Here is a 20,385-nt window from a genome sequence, read left to right on the forward strand (position 1 = left end):
GTTTAACCCACTGAGCCACCCAGGCGCCCCGTCTTATGGTATATTTAAAAGTTGCTAAAAGAATAAATTCTATGAGTTCTCATTATATCATAAGGGAAAAAATTGTTTTTGTAACTGTATGAAGTGAGGGAGGTTAACTGAACTTATTGTGGGGGTCGTCATACAATGTATACATCTGTCAAGTCCTTGTGCTGCCCACCTTACACTTCTACACTGTTGTATGTCAATTCTATCTCAGTACAACTGGGAAAAAAAAAAAGTAATTCTCTAACAAAAGATACCCAAGACCTTAATGGAGAAATTACAGAACTACTGAAAGACATTTTAAAATATTTAAATAAATCAGCTGCTATCATGTATATGAACAGAAAAATCTCAGCACCATTAGGATGTCAGTTCTCCTAGGACTGACAACAGTCAATGTAATTTCAATTTCAAAAACTGCAACAGAGATGAACCAGTAAGATTTAGAAATTTCTAAGGAGGAGCAAAAGACCAAGAGCCCAGGGAGCTCAAAGACAGACAAGATGGGAGACTGGCTTATCAGATGCCAACACACACTCTAAAGCTCCACTAGGTAAGACAGTGTGACACACAGACAGACAGACCAATGGAAGAGAAGAGACCAGAAACAGACCTGGGTGTATTTGCTAATTCCGCACCTGTCACAGGTGGCCCTGGAAATACATGGAGAAGAGATGGCCTACTTAAACAAGTGATATTTGGCACATGGGTCTGAAAATAAGCTATAAAAGGTATTAAGAGTTTGCCAAATTTGGCTCAATTTTGACAGGTTTAAAATAACTGCTGGCAATGGATGTTGGGGATGGCAGCACAACGATGTGAATATAAAGCCACCACAGTGTACCCTTACAGATAGTTAGGATGGCAAATTCTGTTATGTGTATATTATCACAATTTTAATTTTTTTTTACAATTTTAATTTTTTTAAATAAGTATTTTTTTAAAAAAGCACTTTTGGCAAAACTGGTAAATTCATCTGTGTAAGAATGAAAGTGGACCCATACTTCACCACCTGCAGCAAAAGAGTAAATACAGTCCTTAAAACATCGAGACTTTGGGGGCACTTGGATGGCTCAGTGGGTTAAAGCCTCTGCCTTTGGCTCAGGTCATGATCCCAGGGTCCTGCTCAGCAGGGAGCCTGCTTCCTCCTCTCTCTCTGCCTCCCTCTCTGCCTACTTGTGATCCCTGTCTATCAAATAAATAAATAAATAAATCTTAAAAAAAAAATCGAGACTTTTTAAAGAAAATTTAGAAACATTTCCTCATGGTCTTGGATAAGGATTTCTTATGACTCAAAAAGTACAAAACCATAAAGATAAAGATGGTTAAATACTTCTCTATATTAAAAAATATCTTAAGTTGACAGGAAGAGTTTATTTTCAAAGCATATTTAATATCCAGAAATTTAAAGAGTTCCTAAACTAAATAAAAAACTAAACACACAAACTTCCCTTCAACAAAACAAGCAAACTACAAGGAATGGCCCCCAAACAGGCAGAGACACTTTCTCTCATTAGGACCTGGAGAGAGGCAAGCGGAGATACCACTTTACATCCCCAGGCTGGGCAAAGTTCAGATGGCAAACAATACCAGACATTAGGGAGATGGTTACCACAGACCATGGATGGGGGTGGAAAGCAGCAGAATCACTTCAGAAAACAGTTTAGCATCACCTGGCAGAGCTGAAGACAGACCCAGCCTACCCGCCCCCACCCGCCCCCCGCAGTTTCATCTGCCCCCCAACTCGCACGCATGTGCACCGGGAGACAGCACGCTGTGGCTGAGTCCTGAGAACAGAGCGCTGAGAGAAAGGCACCAGACATGGCGGTAGGGAGGGTAAGTCTCCATTTAGATGGGGCTCAAGACCAGGCGAGACTAATCTGTGGTGACAGATGTCGGAACAATGGTGGCCCACGGGTGGGCACTGACGCAAAGGGGACAGGAGAAGACTTTCTGGGGTGATGCAAACGATTTCTGTTTGGATTAGAGTCTCTGCTACATGAACACGTGCATTTGTCAAGACTCCGCGAACTATGCAATTACTATCTGTGTACTTCCCTATGTGTAAATTCTGCCTCAGAAAAAGAGAGGGGGGGGCACATGTGAGCCAATTCATCTTCCAAAGGGGAACAATTTGTTTCACATACTTTACCAGCAGCAATTTGTGCGTAATTGCACTCTGAGCACAAATTTATTTTTCCCATTTAAAAGGTAGGCTTAAATTCTTTTCTTGGCAACATATTTTAGCAAGTTCAAGCCACAATATGAGAAGTATTTGAAAATAAGCCTCTCTGGGACTTGCCAATTGACTCAGAATTGACTAAGTGAAAATAGTGGGACACACTTAGAAAAATTAAAAAGTTAAAAGCAGGGACGCCTGGGTGGCTCAGTTGGTTGAGCAGCTGCCTTTGTCTCAGGTCATGATCCCAGCATCCTGGGATCGAGTCCCACATCGGGCTCCTTGCTCAGCAGGGAGCCTGCTTCTCCCTCTGCCTCTGCCTGCCATTCTGTCTGCCTGTGCTCGCTCTCTCCCCCTCTCTCTCTGATAAATAAATAAAATATTTAAAAAAAAAAAAAAAAGTTAAAAGCAAACAATAAACAGCAGTTCAGCTACAGGACTTTACACACAATAGCTAAAATTTCACAAATGAATGCCTCTTGCTCTTCTGCAGTAATCAGTGTGGATATATGTACGTGATCAATCCCAGCAGCAAATGATTCAAAACTTACTTGGTACCAACATCTCCTTTCCCCACGGCTCCTTCCTAAAGGAGAGAAAGGGGGGAAAGCAGAGGACCAAAACACAGTATGAACATTAACTTCTAATTTCCAGCCCAAAGCCTTTACCTCCGGTCCAGGTTGTTTACTTGGTGTGGGAGGGGAAGAGGGTGTGCATGTGCATGTGCATGCACTTGTGTGTGTGATACACGCACGCCGTATCAAATCTCAACTCTGCTGAGTCTCAACTCCCAACCCTGCACTCAACCAGGCACACATTGGACACAAGTGACATATTTCATACCTGTCTTTCCTGGGATTGCTATATGCCTCTTCAATAAGCTCCATTTTGTCCAAATCCTTCCACTTGCCTCTGTCCAAGAACTGCCATCGATATGGCAAATGGAAGTGAACTTTATTACACTTATCTAAAATAAGAATATAAGGAAGTAAGGCATCTTGGCAATATAGACAAAGCACGACCTAGTCCTGTGGTTCTCAATGGGTGTGGTGCTGCCCACTGACCTGGGAACACTTTGGAGAACTGCAGGGGAGTCATTTTTAGAGCAGTCATACCTGAGCACCTAAATACTGAAATGCTGTGTGTTCTATTATACACACTTCCCTTTTATGCTTCCCCTTTTAACAGGACATTAGGTCAATTTTTAAAAACATGTGTTAGTAGGTTATATCATGTATGAATTTCATCTCACCAGTAAAGCAGCTGATAGTGAGAACGCTAATCAGACTGCAGGGGGCAGTATGACAACCCATTATCGCTATGCATGTAGCATGTGGACAAGGGGCAGTCATAGCAAAAACAGAGCCAGGTTCATCTCCACTAGAAACCCATCCAAACCCTGACACATCTGACCACAGCTAAGTCAGCAGTGTGGCTCCAGCCCACTCTGATCTTCTGGCTGCTAACATACTCACCCCCTCAAAACACCCCCACATCTCTGAAGATGTTTATACACACCACCCTGCCCCTGCCCAAATACACAGAATGGCCCAGCTCTACAGTTCCCAGCCAGTCACTTGCCCCACATCTTCCCTGTGCTCTCTGGGACCTCTGTCACTCCAGCACATCCTGCCTGCCTCGTCTGGAATGTACCCAACACTTTCTCTCTCTACCTTCCAATATTCTATATGAGGTTCTGTTATATCCTCACAGAGGAAAGGCAGACTTAAAAGAAAAGCTGCAGGACGCTCTTTGCACTCTGACATGGACCTACCTCCAACATACACGCTACTGGGTAGAAAGATACATGACAAGGTACACATACCTCTATTCGTGTGAAACAGAGAAAGGAAAAATTAGAGATACTCCGATTGAATACATACATACACGCATATTTTTCCTTGCTGAGGGGAAGTGGGTCACCAGGGACAAAGCTATGAGGAAAAATTCCTGTTGTTTCCTATGTCTTCAGAATTCTGAACCATAAGAATATATTCCAAAAAACTAAATGTCTAGGGGCGCCTGGGTGGCTCAGTGGGTTAGGCCGCTGCCTTCGGCTCAGGTCATGATCTCAGGGTCCTGGGATTGAGTCCCACATCGGGCTCTCTGCTCGGCAGGGAGCCTGGTTCCCTCTCTCTCTCTCTCTCTGCCTGCCTCTCCATCGACTTGTGATCTCTCTCTGTCAAATAAATAAATAAAATCTTTAAAAAAAAAAAAAAAAAACTAAATGTCTAGTTAAGTGAAAAAAGATACAAAACAGTGTGCATAGAGCACCTATGTGAGAAGGAAACTAACCAGACATATATGCTTATACAAGAATAAAATCTTTGGGAAGGACAGCCAAGAACTGGTAACAATAATTGTTTCTGGAGGGGATCTGGGAGCGAGAAAAAAAAGGTATGAGAGAAACATTTCCTACTGGCTGTCCTTCATGCATCTTTATCTTTCAAAACAATGACAATGAAACATGGCTAATGTGACACTGGAAAAAAAAATAAAATTTCTAAAAGTCTATGTAGGGGCACCTGGGTGGCTCAGTCAGTTAAGCGTCTGACTCTTGATTTCAGCTCAGGTCATGATCTCAGGGTCGTGAGATCAAGCCCAGTAGGGCTCCATGCTCAGCAGGGCATATGCTTGAAAGATTCTCTCCCTCTGTCCCTACCCACGACTTTTGCACATGCACTTTGCTCTCTAAAATAGATAAATAAATCTTTAAAACAAACAAATTAATAATAATAATAATATTGTACACAGCCTTTCAGGCACATTTCAATGCCACTTCTTTCCCACAGACTCTACAAAAGTTACCTTGCGGAAGGAGGACCATAGAGGCAGGCGAGCAGGCTGTCTGGGATTGTCAAAAGCCAGGCCTGAGGCCAGGCAGACAGGACAGACAAGAACACCCAGCCAAGGAGACTCAAACGAGGAAATTCCCCAGTTCACCAAGTCTGGGTTAAGCCACTCTGGGGACTCAGGACATCATGACTTGTCCAGAGTTACAGCATGGACAGCTCACAACAAGCTAAGAGACCTCTTGGCCTCTCTACCAGAGTATGTACAATAGAACAATAATGAAGGGCCCAATCTGAATAGATAAGGTCACAGGCATGGTCCAGAGATCATAACCAAATAAGATTTCTTGTTCCCTCCCTGAGGGCACTATGGAAATGATCAGGGTTAATGATCAGTGTTCAGTCACTGCACCTACAGACCCCAGCTCGAGTGAGTGCTGGACAGCCGGAACAAAGACACTCCCCTTAAGAAGGCCCCCTTCAGGGAAAGCACACCACCCAATCACCTTCAGGCTGACATCTCCTTGTGAAGGATACAGAGCCAAAGCAAGGTGCTGTGGTCGAACAGCAGTCCTGGGGCCTCCAGTTCCTAATGTGACTCAACGTGGAGCCCACATCACTCACAAACCAGAAGGAGCCCAAAAAAAAAGGGTGCCATGCAGGCCACTACAGCCATGGTGGCAGGTGAGGGCAGAGTCTCAGGTAATGAGGTCCCTTGTCTGCCATATCTTCCCTGGTCCTCTTGACCCCTTTCTCCATTTCCTTTCCCTCCTTCTAATGTTCCCTGCTTTGTTGAGTCTAAAGTCTAGAGTCTAGGCTTTCCAGAAGGTGGGTTGCAAAAACCACATCGATTTGGGAGACAAAATAACACATCCATATCCCCTTTCTCCCTACATCACTTTAAATGACAGGCTGGATGGGGCACCTGGGTAGCTCAGTGGCTTAAAGCCTCTGCCTTCAGCTCAGGTCATGATCCCAGGGTCCTGGGATAGAGCCCTGTATCTGGCTCTCTGCTCAGCAAGGAACCTGCTTCCCCTTCCTCTCTCTCTGCCTGCCTCTGCCTACTTGTGATCTCTCTCTGTCAAATAAGTAAATAATCTTTTAAAAATAAATAAATAAATAAATAAATGACAGCAGGAGAGAAGAACAAATCCAAAAATGCTGGAAAACAATAAGGAGTGCCATCAAAAAAACCACAGAAGCACACAGAATCAAACTGACAAGAGTTAAAGAGAGAAAAACACAGGTAAAATGTGCAGCTGCTATGGAAATGGGTCTGGGGTGGGGGTCCTGAACAAACTCAGCGTTAGAGGTAACAAAAAAGCAAGGACACCTGGCCAGTCACAATGAGAGTAACTGGGACCCACCCATTAGAGCAGGCACTTCCTCCATTCCCTGCTTGTGCCTTGCAACCTTGTTCTTTGCCCCAAGGAACATGTGAGTGTGGCCAGAGTTCTGGAGAGAGAGAGAAGCCATCAAAGCCACCACCCCACTCCGAGGATACATCCCAGCAGTCCGCACCACCAAGCAGCTCTTCCCCTCTAAGCCCGAATCAGAATCGGAATCACCAGCAGACCCCAGGATTCTCAAGAAGACAACCAAGAGTCACCCAACATGTGAGAAAAAATAACACAGACGGGAAGCTAATTCACACACAAAAATCAATACCTAAGGAATAATTATTAGAGTAAACAGATCAAGAGTAACAGCCAGACCTAAAGATAAAAGTGAAACCTACAAAACTTCTAGGAAAAAAGAAAAAAAACCATAGAGCCATTTTGAGGGGCTTGGAACAGGCAAAGATTTTTAGGGCACAAGAAACAAACTATAAAAGAAAAAGATACTAATATGGCATTGATATTATAACTTTTATTCCTCAAAGGCACCATAAAGAAAATGAATATGAATGATACAGATAAGGAGAATATATTTTCAATACCTCTATCTGACAACGACTTCTATAAACAATACTCAAAACCCTCACAACTCAACAATGAGAGATCAACAATCCAATTTAGAAAATGGACAAAATAGTCACAAAACACCACATATTGTATAATTCCATTTACATGAAACATCCAAGCAAATCCATACAGACAGGATGTAAACCTGTGGTTGCCAGGAGATGGAGGCAGGGAGAATGGGCAGAGCACCTCTTCGGGGCTGAAGAAATGTTCTAATATTGACTTGATAATACCTGCATAATTCTGTAACTACACTAAAAAGCATTAAATGGGTGAATTGTATGGAATGTGAATTATACTTAATATCTCAATCAAGCAGTCATATAAAAAAATTAGCAAAAATTTAACTAGATACTTCACAGAAGATATACAAATGGCCAGTAAGTACATGAAAATAAACATTAAACATCATTATCATCAGGGAAAGGTAAATTAAAACCACAATGAGATATCATTACTCATTAATTACAATGGCTGAAGTTTAAAAGACTGACAATACCAAGTGTTAACAAGAACACAGAGCAACGAACTTTCCTATATTGCTTATGGGAAGGTATACCTACTTTGGAAGACAGTGGCAGTTTCTTATAAAAGTTAAACACATACTTACATATTCCAGTAATTCCACATCAAGGCCTTCACTCAAGAGAAGTGAAAACAGATAACCACATGAAAACTTGTACATATTTGTAAAAGATTTATAAAAGCCAAAAACTTGAAACCCCTCAAATGTTTATCAAACGTATGAATGGATAAACAAATTATAGTCAGTCCATGCAACAGAATACTCCTTAGCAATAAAAAAGACCAAACTACTGATCTCCCAGCATGGACAAATCACAGTAACATGCTAAGTGAGCAAAGACAGGGACAGAAAAATACATGCTGTATGATTCCATTTATATGAAATTCTAGAAAGGGAGATTCTACAATGACAAAAAGTACATAGGGGCTGCATGAGGTCAGAAAACTAGAGGGTGAGGATTAACTGTAATGGGACAAAGGGACACTTTTAGAATTAAGAAATTCTTCCATATCTAAATTGTTATTACCAGAACTCAGTGTATACTGAAAAATTCTAAATATTTAAAATTTTACAGTGGGTAAATTATAGCTCAATAATGTTGATTTTAAAAACATACATGTATATATGACACACATATCTGTTTGAGCTAGCATTCTGTTTCCAGGAACCGAGCTATGGAAATACGCATGCGTACTCAGATGCTCAATGGACTATCATTCTCACTGGATACTACAGTTGCTTTTTAAAAATAAGATGCACTGGGGCGCCTAGGTGACTCAGTGGGTTAAAGCCTCTGCCTTCCGCTCAGGTCATGATCTTAGAGTCCTGGGATCCAGCCCTGCATTGAGCTCTCTGCTCAGCAGGGAGCCCGCTTCCCCCTCTCTCTGCCTGCCTCTCTGCCTGCTTGTGATCTCTCTGTGTCAATAAATAAAGTCTTTAAAAAAAAAATAAAAACAAAAATAAGATGGACTTACATATACTAAGGTGGAAAAAATCTCCAAGACACAATGTTAAGTAAAGGAAGCATATTAAGGAATACCTATCACATGTACCCATCCGTTAAAAAATATGCAAAGCAAGCATCATGACCACACAGCACATGTTTACCTTTGGGGAAGGCTGAAGGAGAACTTCAGAATTTACTCTGTATTATTGGACTCTTTTACAAAGTGAAAGTAGTCCTGAATTGCTTGGGTGGCTTTTAAAGACTGAAAATGAAACAAGAAGTTTGGTGTTTTGGTTTTTTTTTAAGAGTCACCAAATTTGAAAAGTAGGCTTTCTTCAGTCAAAGCCCAGGCCAACGGTAAGAAGAAAACAAAGGTTTAGTGAAAATACAGACATACATGTACCCACAAGAAGTGCTACTTTTGATAAAAGAGAGACCACGGAGAGAAACCCCCCACTTAAGTTCTTGTTCCCCAAGAGCACACAGGGACATATACTGAGGGAGGGCCTTCTGGGTTTCTGAGGCATTTCTAAGTCTACAGCAACCCTTTATGAGGGACACTCATATTTGTTCCCACTATACTGGGCATCTGCACTGGTCTGTGACCTCATGCTAAGCTGATCAAGGGTCAACACTTGGCACTTCCTGCATGGACCAGTTATATTCCCAAAAACTCACCTATAATATTATTTCCAGAAATTCAATTGTTACCATCCTCAACTCCCCCAGAAATGCCACCCCAGCTCAGTTAAGAAGGCCCTAACCCTCTCTGGATGGGGGAGAAGACCTTGAAGGGTGGCCTTAGAGCAGAACTCTTGAAACGAGAAGCCGCTGTCCCGCCTGCAAGTGGATGAAGGGGATTCCTCTGACCTACCTTGAAAGCTACAACTTTTCCGGATATGGTACAAGCAGATCTGATCGCTCTCCTCTTGGTTAGAGGTATTTGGGGACACAGAACCTGAGCTATCTCTTCTTTCTACAAAGAAATACCACAAAGACGTATCAGCATCCATCAGAGCTTCTGATATGACGGAGTCAGAGTAGTTCAAGATACAAAAGAGAGAAAAGAAAATTCATTCATTTCTCTGCAGAAGACAAAAGTGGGTGAGGCAATCTCACAAAATCCTATGATGATCAGGATGAACTCACCCTCAGACATGTAAATGGACCCTCTGGCTTTTTAGAGAGGAGCCAGGGAGCCTAAGGCCACACGGCTGCTTGCCAAATCCAGGACACCACGGAGGGGTCCTTTTTTCTCTGGCTGTGCTCCTAATCTTGAAACCTCCTGAAGTAACTTCACGTCAGTTGTAGGAATTTTAATATAAAACAGGCACGGAGGGGATTTCAAAGTTTACCTTTACTAGTAGTGCTCTAATGAGAATTTACCACTGGTTCCCCACCACCATATAAGTACATAAAATTCATTCGCAAACCTTCAGTATTCAGTATCACCTGTTATTTTGTAATTCATTTTCCTTTTCCTTTATATAGGCTCCTCAAGACACCCACAGGGTGGGCCTAAAAACCTATACCTTTGCGGCCTTTAAGGACACCACCTTTGCTCTCCAAGGGCAGAGAGCTTTCCCTCCCTTCCTAAGGCCAAAATTGAACTGATGCTCGTAAAGATCTATTTAAAACAAAACCTATCTACATCTAGCTTCCCACTACTGAAAGAAATTAACCCAAAATCACTGAAGAAAATGTAAAGAAAAAAAAACACATATAGCAAGGACAATTTTTAAATATAAAAAATCAGGTAAGATCATAGTTTTAAGTTTGTTTGCTAGTAGTCCTAGCACTCACCTGATATTTTAGCAGTGGTCTATTGAAAATCTTAGATAACAGGGTGCCTGGGTGGGCTCAACACTCAGAGGGTTGAGCCGCTGCCTTCAGCTCGGGTCATGGTCCCAGGGTCCTAGGATCAAGTCCCACGTGGGGCTCTCTGCTCAGCAGGGAGCCTGCTTCTCCCATACCCCACCCTCTCTGCCTACTTGTGATCTCTGTCAAATAAATAAATAAAATCTTTTTTAAAAAATCCTAGATAACCCCTACTAAAAGTCTATTAAAATCCCACAGACAACACATGGTTTGGTTATACATTCTGGTGGGGAGTAAGGGGAGTACTGTGTCCTAGTGTCCAAAGGATAACCAGGGCCCAGGCCAGTGCCTAGCACCTGGCAAGCACACAAATTTGTTAACTGAGAGAATGGATAACCAGAACGGCCAGCCAACAGCTGATACTGTGAAATCCAAAGGACCCCAATGTGTCATAATCTCTCTAATGGACTACATTATTTATTTCCCACATAATAAGTGAAGAAATGCTTATTTAATAAGCAATCTCTGCTCAAAATTTCCCCATTTGCCTGTCACTAAACCTGATGTTAAGGGGGAAAAAAATGTTCTTTATGTTTCTTGATGTTCTTTAAGAAAAAAAAAGTATTCTAGCACACTTGGTCATTCAACAAATGCCTAAGTGCCCACTGTGGGCCAGGCACTGTCTAGGTACTGCAGAAGAACAATGAACAAAGCAAATTTATGGGGACTAAATAATTCCCTTTATTCATGTCAAAAAGAGAGCTGAAATTAAAATAGGCTTTGTTCCTCTGCCTTCGGCTCAGGTCATGATCTCAGCGCCATGGGATCGAGCCCCACATCAGGCTCTCTGCTCAGCAGGGAGCCTGCTTCCCTTCCTCTCTCTCTGCCTGCCTCTCTGCCTACTTGTGATCTGGGTCTGTCAAATAAATAAATAAAATCTTTCTAAAAAATTAAGATAAAATAAAATGGGCTTTGTTCACAGCAGATTAGAACTGGTAGGAATTCATTCACCTTCGACATGAATTGGCATTTATTTAGAATATCTTGCTTGTTTGTGGCTATGATTTCAAGTTATCTTCAAAACACCCACTAGCTGGGAAGGAATCACCAACAGCACTTTACTAAAAGCAGCAGAGACTTGCCTGAGGTCACACATTCCATCAATGTGGAATCCAAGGGCCCCAGTCCAAAGCCTTACCAGAAGTCCCCTGTGGGCCCAGGGTAGGAGGATGCCCTCTGCTGGTGGTGGAGCTCCGATTCTTGATGTCGTGAGCATTTCTGTAAATGGAAGGCAGCCTGCTCACCAGATCTGAGCTCATGCCCAACCTCTCCAGTTTTTCCAGATTCTCAGCATTAGAGATATCATGTGATCTCTTACAGCTAGTGCCAAACTTGCATTCACCCTGTAAAAAATACTGGCAGATATGGAGTTTGATACACTGCTTTTGAAAGGAACAAGAGCCGTAGGGTCCATCTCCTTTGTTATAATGAAGGCAGATCTGTTGACAGAAAAGGAAAAAAACACCAGCTTAGGAAGGCCACATAGGACACTACCCCCACTCCCGACCAGTGCATGGTCACAAGAGGTTCCTCTAGAGACCTAGCCAAAGCTGTGATTCCATCATCCTCACAAGCTGCAGAGCTATGAGAACATCCCCCACTATAGACGGATGACTGCTAATGGATGCCCTTGAATAAAATGAGAACTGGTTGGACAGCAGATTGTGCAGAATAAGCTCTTCCACTGGGAAAACCCAAAGAACTTCCAACTGATCAGAGCTGCTTCCTTCTCAGGAGACATTTCAGTGTAACTCATAGGGCAGCAAGCTAACAACTTATACTCCACTTACAACCTCCCCCCATTGACTCACCAACACTCCCTAAGCCAGGCCTCATCACACCATCTTCTTTTTCTGAAATTCAGGGTCAAAGAGGCTGAGTGTTTAAAGCATCTTGGAGAAGGCCAAATACAGCCCTTTTCTTTCTCAAGAGCTAACAGAAACTCAGAGAAGTTCACTGGCTTGCCCTAGTTCACACAGCTATCTACATTTGGTATGTACAATGTATATTGAATTGGTTGTTGGTAAAGCTGGGACTTGAACTTGAATCAATTGCACCTTCTCTACATTCCAAATTCCCGAAGATGAGAACCAGGCCAAAGACTACCAAGGGTCTACCCAAGCAATTCACAGGCATTACACTGAACAAGAGATAGAAATGCAGCAGAGGCTGTAGAACCCAGACTTAGATCAGTAGGGACTCCACTCTGGGGATGGAAGCCCCAAGGGAAAAGGCCAGAAAGAGCTATGCCCTAACCTTGATTTTGCCATGTACAAGATGCCTAACCTTAGGCAGGCCACTCACCAGCTCTGAGTTTCAGCTTTTTAATCCCTAAAATGGGAATACTTCCACCTATAACACTGGGCTATCACGAGGATTAAATGGGAAACACACAAAGTGGCTAATACAAATGTCTTTGAACATAGCAGGTGCTCGATTCATGGTGGCAGTCCCCGACTGCTCATCGGATAAGGGGACCAGACTGCGAGCAGAAGGCCTGGCAGGAAAGCTGCACTGGGTCCAAATTTACGGTCACAGCTCCCAGTTGCTGGCACTGCGTTCTGAAGCAACCTGCACACCCAAGTACAACGGAGGCTACACACTCCGACTGGTCACCTTCCAATTCATTTTTCATACTATTGACAAAACGATCTCTCCAAAACATTAATGCCCATTCTCCAAACAGAGGCCCTCTCACCGCAACTCCTTCCCATGATACTGAAGGCTGCATGGATGAGTCTCTACTCACCCATTTCTCCTTCTCCCCGCTCCCACCCTAAATCCACGTTGTGCTGACCTACATACAGTCCCTTTCTGTGCCCCCTTCTTCCCAGACCTTCATCCTTCATGCAATCCTCAGCATTCAGAGCACACGCCATCTACCCCAGGATGCCTCCCCAGGTGCCTAAACTGGGCCCCAGAGACCAGAGTGCTGACTTCCATGGCAGCATCTAGAACAGCACCTTGCAATCCATGCTGACTTATCTGTCTCACCCAGGAAACGGGCCTCGGAAGGGCAGAACAGGGTTTTTTCTCTCCTTATCACCAGTGCCTAACTCATAGTGCAAAGTTAATAAAGGTTAGCTGAATTAAATCAATACTAATTTTCAAAAGGCAAAAGAAAAAAGTTAGTACCTATTATGTGCTAATCATCACCAAGCCATGTAAAACCTTTCTCAAATGGTGGTTTTAATTAAATAATATGGAAGCATTTTCATTGAAACAGGTCAACCTAATCTGCATAGCCTTACCCCACAAACCTGTGCCGGCCACAGGACACCACTCGGACGTGCTGCACCGCACAATCACCTCAGCTCAGCTGCTGCCCTCGGGAGCCGCCACCTTATTCACACAGAGCCCATGCTTCCACGGGCTGCTCCCAGGCAACAACGAGCTACTATAGTTCCAAACCTCCCTTTGGCTAGACAGAAGCTCTCTTGGAACTGTGCTACAGTGAGGGTCTCTTCCTACCCCGGCCTCTTCCTTTTCCCAATCCTGCCACATTACTGCCCAAAGGCTCCCCACCTCCTTCTGTTGCGTCTCCAATAAATCTCTTGCACTTCGAATCCCATCTTGGTGTCTGCTTCTCAGAGGACCCAAACTAGTACATAGTCATTGCAGCAAGATTTGCATGACATCTGAAGTGCATTATGAGACTTCACATCAACTAAAGTTCAAAATTCCCTGGGTGTGACTGACTTAGTACAGACAGTATCATTTCCTCGCAGACCTCCTAGATCTGGCAATAACACATGGTTCCAAGTCCTGCTAGATGGGGAGGAGCTTGCTGAGTCTCTCATCCCCTCATCCCCATGTAAGAAACATCATGCGGCAGCCACCGGCCAAACAGACTTTCCCAACCTCAAAGAAGCCCTGCAAAGGTGGTGCCAGCACAAATGCAATAGAAGGAAAGGAGTCTTCTAGACAAGGCAAGGTTGGCCCAAGGTCAGAGGTATAAAAATCAGCAGAGCCAGGAATGTAATTTAGTTCTCCTCCAAGCAGATCCCTGTGGTCACTATGGGGTCTCTTCTGCTATATTTCCTATCTTCCAACCTTCTGGCTTCTCCCCCATCACTTACACACATAGACATCCCCTCCTGGGAACTCACCTCTGGCAAAAGCCAGGGGTCATTCTGAAACAAAAGCTGGCAGAGCTCACTGTAGCTGAGGTGGTCAACACCATGAGTTCTCAGCACACTCAGGTTGTGATCTGTCGTCAAGCTGTGATTGTTTCTACAGTTCTTCCTGCAAAGAAGCAGAGCTGGTGTCACAGTTCAACTGAGCCTCCCCAAAATTCTTATGTTGAAGTTCTAACCCCCCAGTGACCGTATTTGGAGATAGTTTATAAAGAGGTAATCAATGAGGTGCCTGGGTGGCTCATTTGCTTAAGTGTCTGCCTTCAGCTCAGGTCATGATCTCGGGTGTCCTGGGGTGGAGCCCCAAGTCAGGTTCCCTGCTCAGTGGGGAGTCTGCTTCTCCCTTTTCCTCTGCCCTTCCCCACTGCTTGTACTCTCTCAAATAAATAAAATCACTTTAACAATTTAAAAAATAAAGAGGTAATTAAGTTAAAAAGAGGATGCGGGGGAGGAGGGCCTAATCCAATCTGACCAAAGTCTTTCTAAGAAGACAAAATGAAGACACAGACGCACACATGTGAGGACAGGAAGAAGACACCATCTGCAAACCAAGGAGTGAGGCCTCAGAAAGAAATCAATCCTGCCTTGATCTTAGATCTCCAGACTTGAGATTTGTGAGAAGTTTCTGTCTAAACCCCCAGTCTGTGCTACCTTGCTATGGCTGCCCAAACTCATACAACTCATAAAATCAGTCTTTAAGATAATTTTTCAGGAATAGTTCTTGATATTGTTTAGCAGCGCCAGAGAAAAACCAGCATGTTTATACAATGAAAAACCATAGTGCTTGTTTACAAAGGAAGAGGTAGCACCTTTGAATTCTAGGGACCAGGACAGCACCTCCTATCAGTGTCTGATAAGAAAGACAGGGCCATTCCCCAAAGAAGAGTCACAGCATGCCAGTCGGTGGGCACTTAGCAGACACTTAAACAATGGCTGAATAAATGAGTGTGGACACCTACGGTTAAAGGTATGTGTACACTCACTCATGCCTCGAGGCCCAGCCCTTTTCTCTGCTCCCCTCCTCCATTCTTAACATTCACAAGCAACATTCATTGCAAGCCAGGCACTGGCACCACACCCCAATGATCCAAAGTCTTCAAATGATCACCCAGGTCACCAGGACCTAGAATAGTCAGGCAAATATCATTAGCTTTACTCAAACATTGCCCAAGCTCTAATGTCATGTTAATAAACACGCATTAATTAATAAGTTAATTAGCATTAATAAATTAATACGTTTTTCAAAAGAAAGCCAAACTCCTGATAGACTTCCCTATCTCAGTGAAAGACAACTTCCCTCCTCCGCTGCACACACCAACAACCGTGGAGTTGTGTGGACTCTTCCCCTTTCCTACTCCAGTGAAAGTGACAGAAAACAGAAAGGATTCTAAAATGGCAGGGCAAGTGCAAGGTCAGCCATGCTCAGAAGATATCAGTGCAGACAGGACGGGCACCTCCTGAGTCTGAGAGAAGTGGAGAAGCAATCAAGGGACACTGCCTAGAAGGTGTCAAGCCTGGGCCAAATATCTGGGTTGCAGAACCAACCAAGGGGAGAAAATTAAAACATTCTAGGCAAACTTGATGCCACCAAGATGATGAAGATGATGATGGTGACAACAGCTGATAAAACTTGCTGAGCATCTATCACAAGCCAGGGATTACCTGAAGGTTTTAGAAGTCACTCAGTCCCCAACAAGCCCATGAGATGGGTGGTATTATCCTAACTTTGCAGATGAGGGAACTGAGGCTCGGGTATAAAGTCACTTGCCCAAGATCATGGAACTAGTAAGGAGCAGAGCAAGGTCTCAAACAAGGTAGTCTTGTCTTGGGGTTGTGCTCTTAAGCAACACGCTCACTGCCCCTAAGCACAGGATGGAAGTCAGGGACCTGGGACCCTCCCCAGCTGTCATCAATGATCAAAAACAAAAGCCATGATCTGTTTCTGAAACAGCTGATCCTGTGGTTCAGGAAGACAAAGCACAGTAATAGGGAAAGCATCAAAAGGGCAACCAACCACCCCCACTTTCCCTTATGTGACCCTAAAGCGGTCAGGGAAGGAAAGTCTAAGAAACCGTCCTGTGTGAACCACAAGGAAAATGGAACCAAGAAGACTGAGAAAGAAAGCTCAGAATCATCGACGCCAGTAGATATCAGACTTCCAGATTTCCAGAACAAATACAATCTGACCCCAAATTTTGGGAACTAGCTGGAGAACAGGGCTGCTGTCTTTACTTTACCAAATACAGACATTAACAAGAGCCACCAGTTAGAAATCATTCATTCCATCTAGCCACCATTTATCATGTCCACCTTCTTCTCCAGCTGCTGCTCCTCATTCTCCCCTGAGGTGACACTTCTCTGCCCGTTCTTGAGGGGAGAGAAGTTTCCCTGAGGTCCCACCCTCAGCCTCCACCTCAGCTCTGACTTGCTCCTGGGGCTGCAGCATGGGCGAACACCAACCAATAACTCCCAAACCTGCGCTTGGGACCCTGGCCGGGCTCCCAGGCGTCAGACTTTGGCTGTCCCTGGGCACACTTCTCCTGCTCTCTCAGCCAGTAAGAAAAGGAAAAATCAGCGTTCAGTCGATAACAACAATAATAATTTAAAAAAACAAAACAAAACAAAACAAAAAACGAGTCATCTCTCAGTTAACAGTAAGAAAACAGCCACCACCTCTCACCCATCCTGTCACCACAGTCACACCAACTTCCCGTCTCTCAAATCTCTCACATACACATCCCTCCCGCTTAAGGCCTTAGCTAGGCCCCTGGAATATTCTAATCTAGCTATTTCTCAGCAGCTGCTTGGGTGGGGGGGGGCATATTCCACCGGTGGACGGTCAGGAGACATCCTGTGGTCCAGGGCATGTGTGGGAAGGTCACTCCCACGTCCAGACCCACCAACCCTCCACGGTCTGTCTTGTCCACCTGCTCCTGCAACCAGATACCAGAGTGGCCAGAACGAGAGTCCCGGAGACGGAGTCTAGGTCCTCCGGCCGGGGTCCCTGAATGACCGCACGGGCCATGCCCCTACCTCATGCTGACCAGTGGACCTGATGTGAGCAAGAAACAACCTACTGTGTTAAGTCAGGGGGGGGGGGAGGAGGGAAGAGAGGGAAGGCAGAAGGGAAGAAAGAATGGAAGAAAAGAGAGAGAAAGGAAGGAAGGGAGGGAGAAGAGGGGGAAAAAAGGAAAGAAAAAAGGAGCCAATTCTTCGACACAAGCGGACTGGCTTCCGGACAGGAGCACGCATTTTCTTCCAAGGGCGACAGAAGCCACCGCCCACCCTGTAAGCAAGTGAACAAGAGCGGAAGCGGGTTTTCAACTCCTTCGGCGAGAGCCCCGGGCTGCGGGCTGCGTGGCCCTCAAAGCTCGCTCTGGAGAGCGGGGGGGGGGGGGGGGGGCTCGCGGCGCTCCAGGGGCCAGACGCGGCCGCTTTCCTCCGGGAGAGCCCCCAGCCCCGTCGCCCCACGCCCCGGGGTGTGCCGCCGGGTACCGCGCTCCAAGTCCCTCTCCGAGGCTGCAGGAGCCTCGGCGCCACCGTCCAGCCCGAGTCCCTCACAGGGCGCCCGGTATTCAGGAGGTGCTCAATAAACGTTCGCTGACGAGAATTAAGGCGGGGAGGCCGGGGAACGGCCACCTACGGCGTCCCCACACGTCAACGGGGCCCCAAGCGGGCTGGGAGGGCAGGAGCCCCTGGTCCCCGGCCCCGCCGTCGGACTCCCGGAGCGGCGCTTACCCGGCCCTCGTGAACTTGCAGGCCCCGTAGACCAAGAACTTGCAGAGGTGCAGCTGCGCGCACAGCCCCACGCAGCCGGGCTTGGGGCTCGGGTGCGCGCGGCACAGGCGCAGCGCCGAGACGGCCAGCACGACGCGCTCGGTGGCCAGCGCGCCGCCCGCGCCCGCCCGCGTCGCCACCGCGAAGCGGCCGGGCTCCCGCAGCAGGCGCTCCAGCGCGTCGGCGCCGACGCCCTCCCGCAAGCGGCGCCTCAGCTCCTCCAGCTCCAAGGCGCCCCCGGCCGCGCACAGCACCTGGGTCACCTCGCCGAGGGCGGCGGCCTGGGTCATGGCCGCGGCGGCGGGGGCGTGCTGCCCGTCGGAGAGCGCCTGGCGGGACCCCGGCGGCGGCGGCGGCGGCCGACGTGGGCTGGGCGGGCGGCTCCCGCGGGGTGCAGACGCCAGTTGGAAGCGAAAGCGAAAGCTCCCCGGGGCCCGGGAAAATGAAACCCGCGCCGCCTCACCACGCCCCCCGGCCCGCAGCTGAGGGGGCTCGGCGGCGCCTTCCGGCCTCAGGGCCCCCAGCTGGGCGCGGCCGCCGGGCCCCGTGGCCGGCTCCTCCGCTCCGTCGGCTGCCGGGGACCCGAAGAGTGGGTCTCCGGGACTTGACAGAGACGAGCAGGCACGTCCTTCGGGGCAGCGCCTCGCGGCTCGCGAAGCGTCTTCACCTAGTGGCCGGGGGCGGAGACGCCCGGGCGGTGCGCAGCTCCCGCCGGAGCCCCAGGCGGTCGGAAATCGCGCGTCCGCCAGACCCCGGGACCTCTCCCGCCCGCGCGCTGGCGGCGCCGGCCGGGGCTTCCCCCACATCAGGGACGGAGCCGGGTCGCCCCCACGGCTCCCGTCGACGCGGGGAGGGGGGTGCGGGGGCCAAGGGCCGGGTCACCTCCCCCCACACTCGCGCCCGTGACGGCAGTCACGCCGAATTGCCCGCGGGACTTCAGGCTACTTTTTCTCTTCAGGGCTTTAAAGCTTGAAAGGGTCTGTCTCTCCTAGAAAGCATATCCGTTTCTCCTCAGAGAATGGAGGGACCAAGTGTTTAAGGAGCATTCGGAGCCTAGGCGCACACTCGGGCTGTTGACAGAAATGTGAACTGTTGAGAGAGCCCTTTGGGAAAGGAGTCCGGGAATCGCTAGGAAAATTTGTAAATGCGCATGACCTTTGACCCAGCGGTTTGTCTTCGTGGAATCTTCTAGAAGTAAAAGCAACATAGATGAGTTACGGAAGAAAATGTTTATGTGGGAGGAGGCGTGGTGCAGGGAGCAACGTGGTTGGTCCTTTCCCGGACTGTCACACAGCTTTAACAAGCATGACCTAGAAGGACGTCCCTGACGTGTTAAGGGAAAAAAGAAAACGGTATCGAAACGTCTAAATCAGTATCAAAAAGAGCATCTATTTGTGTGGGGAAGTGGCTATTTTTGAATGAGCAAGGAGAAGGCTGAGGAGAGACACACACTGGGCCAAAATTTCCATTAACACTGGCTGTGAGGAGTATGCAGTAAGAGGTACTAGGAAGTGGGAAAAGGATGAGGGGCAGAAAGAAAATTTAGGTTATGAGGTTAAAATTCTGTATGTTACTATAAAAACGTAAAAATCTCTTAAGTATAGTAACCTACAAATGAATTAGGGAATGGGATGAGGGGCAATTTTCTCTTGGCTTTTGATTGTGGATTTTTAAAAAATTGTGTAAAAATTTTTTCTTAAGATTTTATTTATTTCAGGGACGCCTGGGTGGCTCAGTTGGTTAAGCAGCTGCCTTCGGCTCAGGTCATGATCCCAGCGTCCTGGGATCGAGTCCCACATCGGGCTCCTTGCTCCGCAGGGAGCCTGCTTCTCCCTCTGACTCTGCCTTCCACTCTGTCTGCCTGTGCTCGCTCTCACTCTCTCTCTCTCTTACAAATAAATCAAATCTTTAAAAAAAAAAAAATTAAAAAAAAGATTTTATTTATTTCAGACATTGATGGCGAGCAGGATGGGGGGAAGGGCAGGGGGAGAGGGAGAAGCAAGCTCCCCTGCTGAGCAGGGAGGCTGACAACAAAACAACAGGGGTTTCAATTCTAGGATGCCGGAATCACGACCTGAGGTGAAGGCAGCTACTTAGCTGACAGAGCAACCCAGGTGCCCCATAAAATTGTATAAAAGTTTTTTCTCAAAAATTTAATTCTTA

The 20,385-nt window shown here is 46.4% G+C and overlaps 1 protein-coding gene across 2 annotated transcripts in view; it reads right to left on the reverse strand.

The window, feature by feature from the left end:
- Positions 1–18,876, reverse strand: part of PARP12 (poly(ADP-ribose) polymerase family member 12) — a 42,550-nt gene extending 23,674 nt beyond the window's left edge. The window contains exons 1-5 of one of the 2 annotated variants that reach the window (XM_045063054.1): positions 18,184–18,873; positions 14,419–14,554; positions 11,448–11,748; positions 9,306–9,407; positions 3,047–3,170 (exon numbers count right to left, since the gene is read on the reverse strand). In XM_045063054.1, coding sequence (XP_044918989.1) covers positions 3,047–3,170; positions 9,306–9,407; positions 11,448–11,748; positions 14,419–14,554; positions 18,184–18,512 — 992 coding nt within the window. In that variant the 5' untranslated portion in view covers positions 18,513–18,873. Of the gene's footprint in view, positions 1–3,046; positions 3,171–9,305; positions 9,408–11,447; positions 11,749–14,418; positions 14,555–18,183 lie in introns of both variants that reach the window. The other variant, XM_045063055.1, reaches the window with a different exon arrangement.
- Between the last annotated feature and the right edge of the window lie 1,509 nt (positions 18,877–20,385).

Source organism: Mustela putorius, unplaced genomic scaffold, assembly GCF_011764305.1.
Source record: "Mustela putorius furo isolate JIRA1106 unplaced genomic scaffold, ASM1176430v1.1 tig00003845_pilon_pilon_pilon, whole genome shotgun sequence".
Taxonomy (NCBI): Eukaryota; Metazoa; Chordata; class Mammalia; order Carnivora; family Mustelidae; genus Mustela; species Mustela putorius.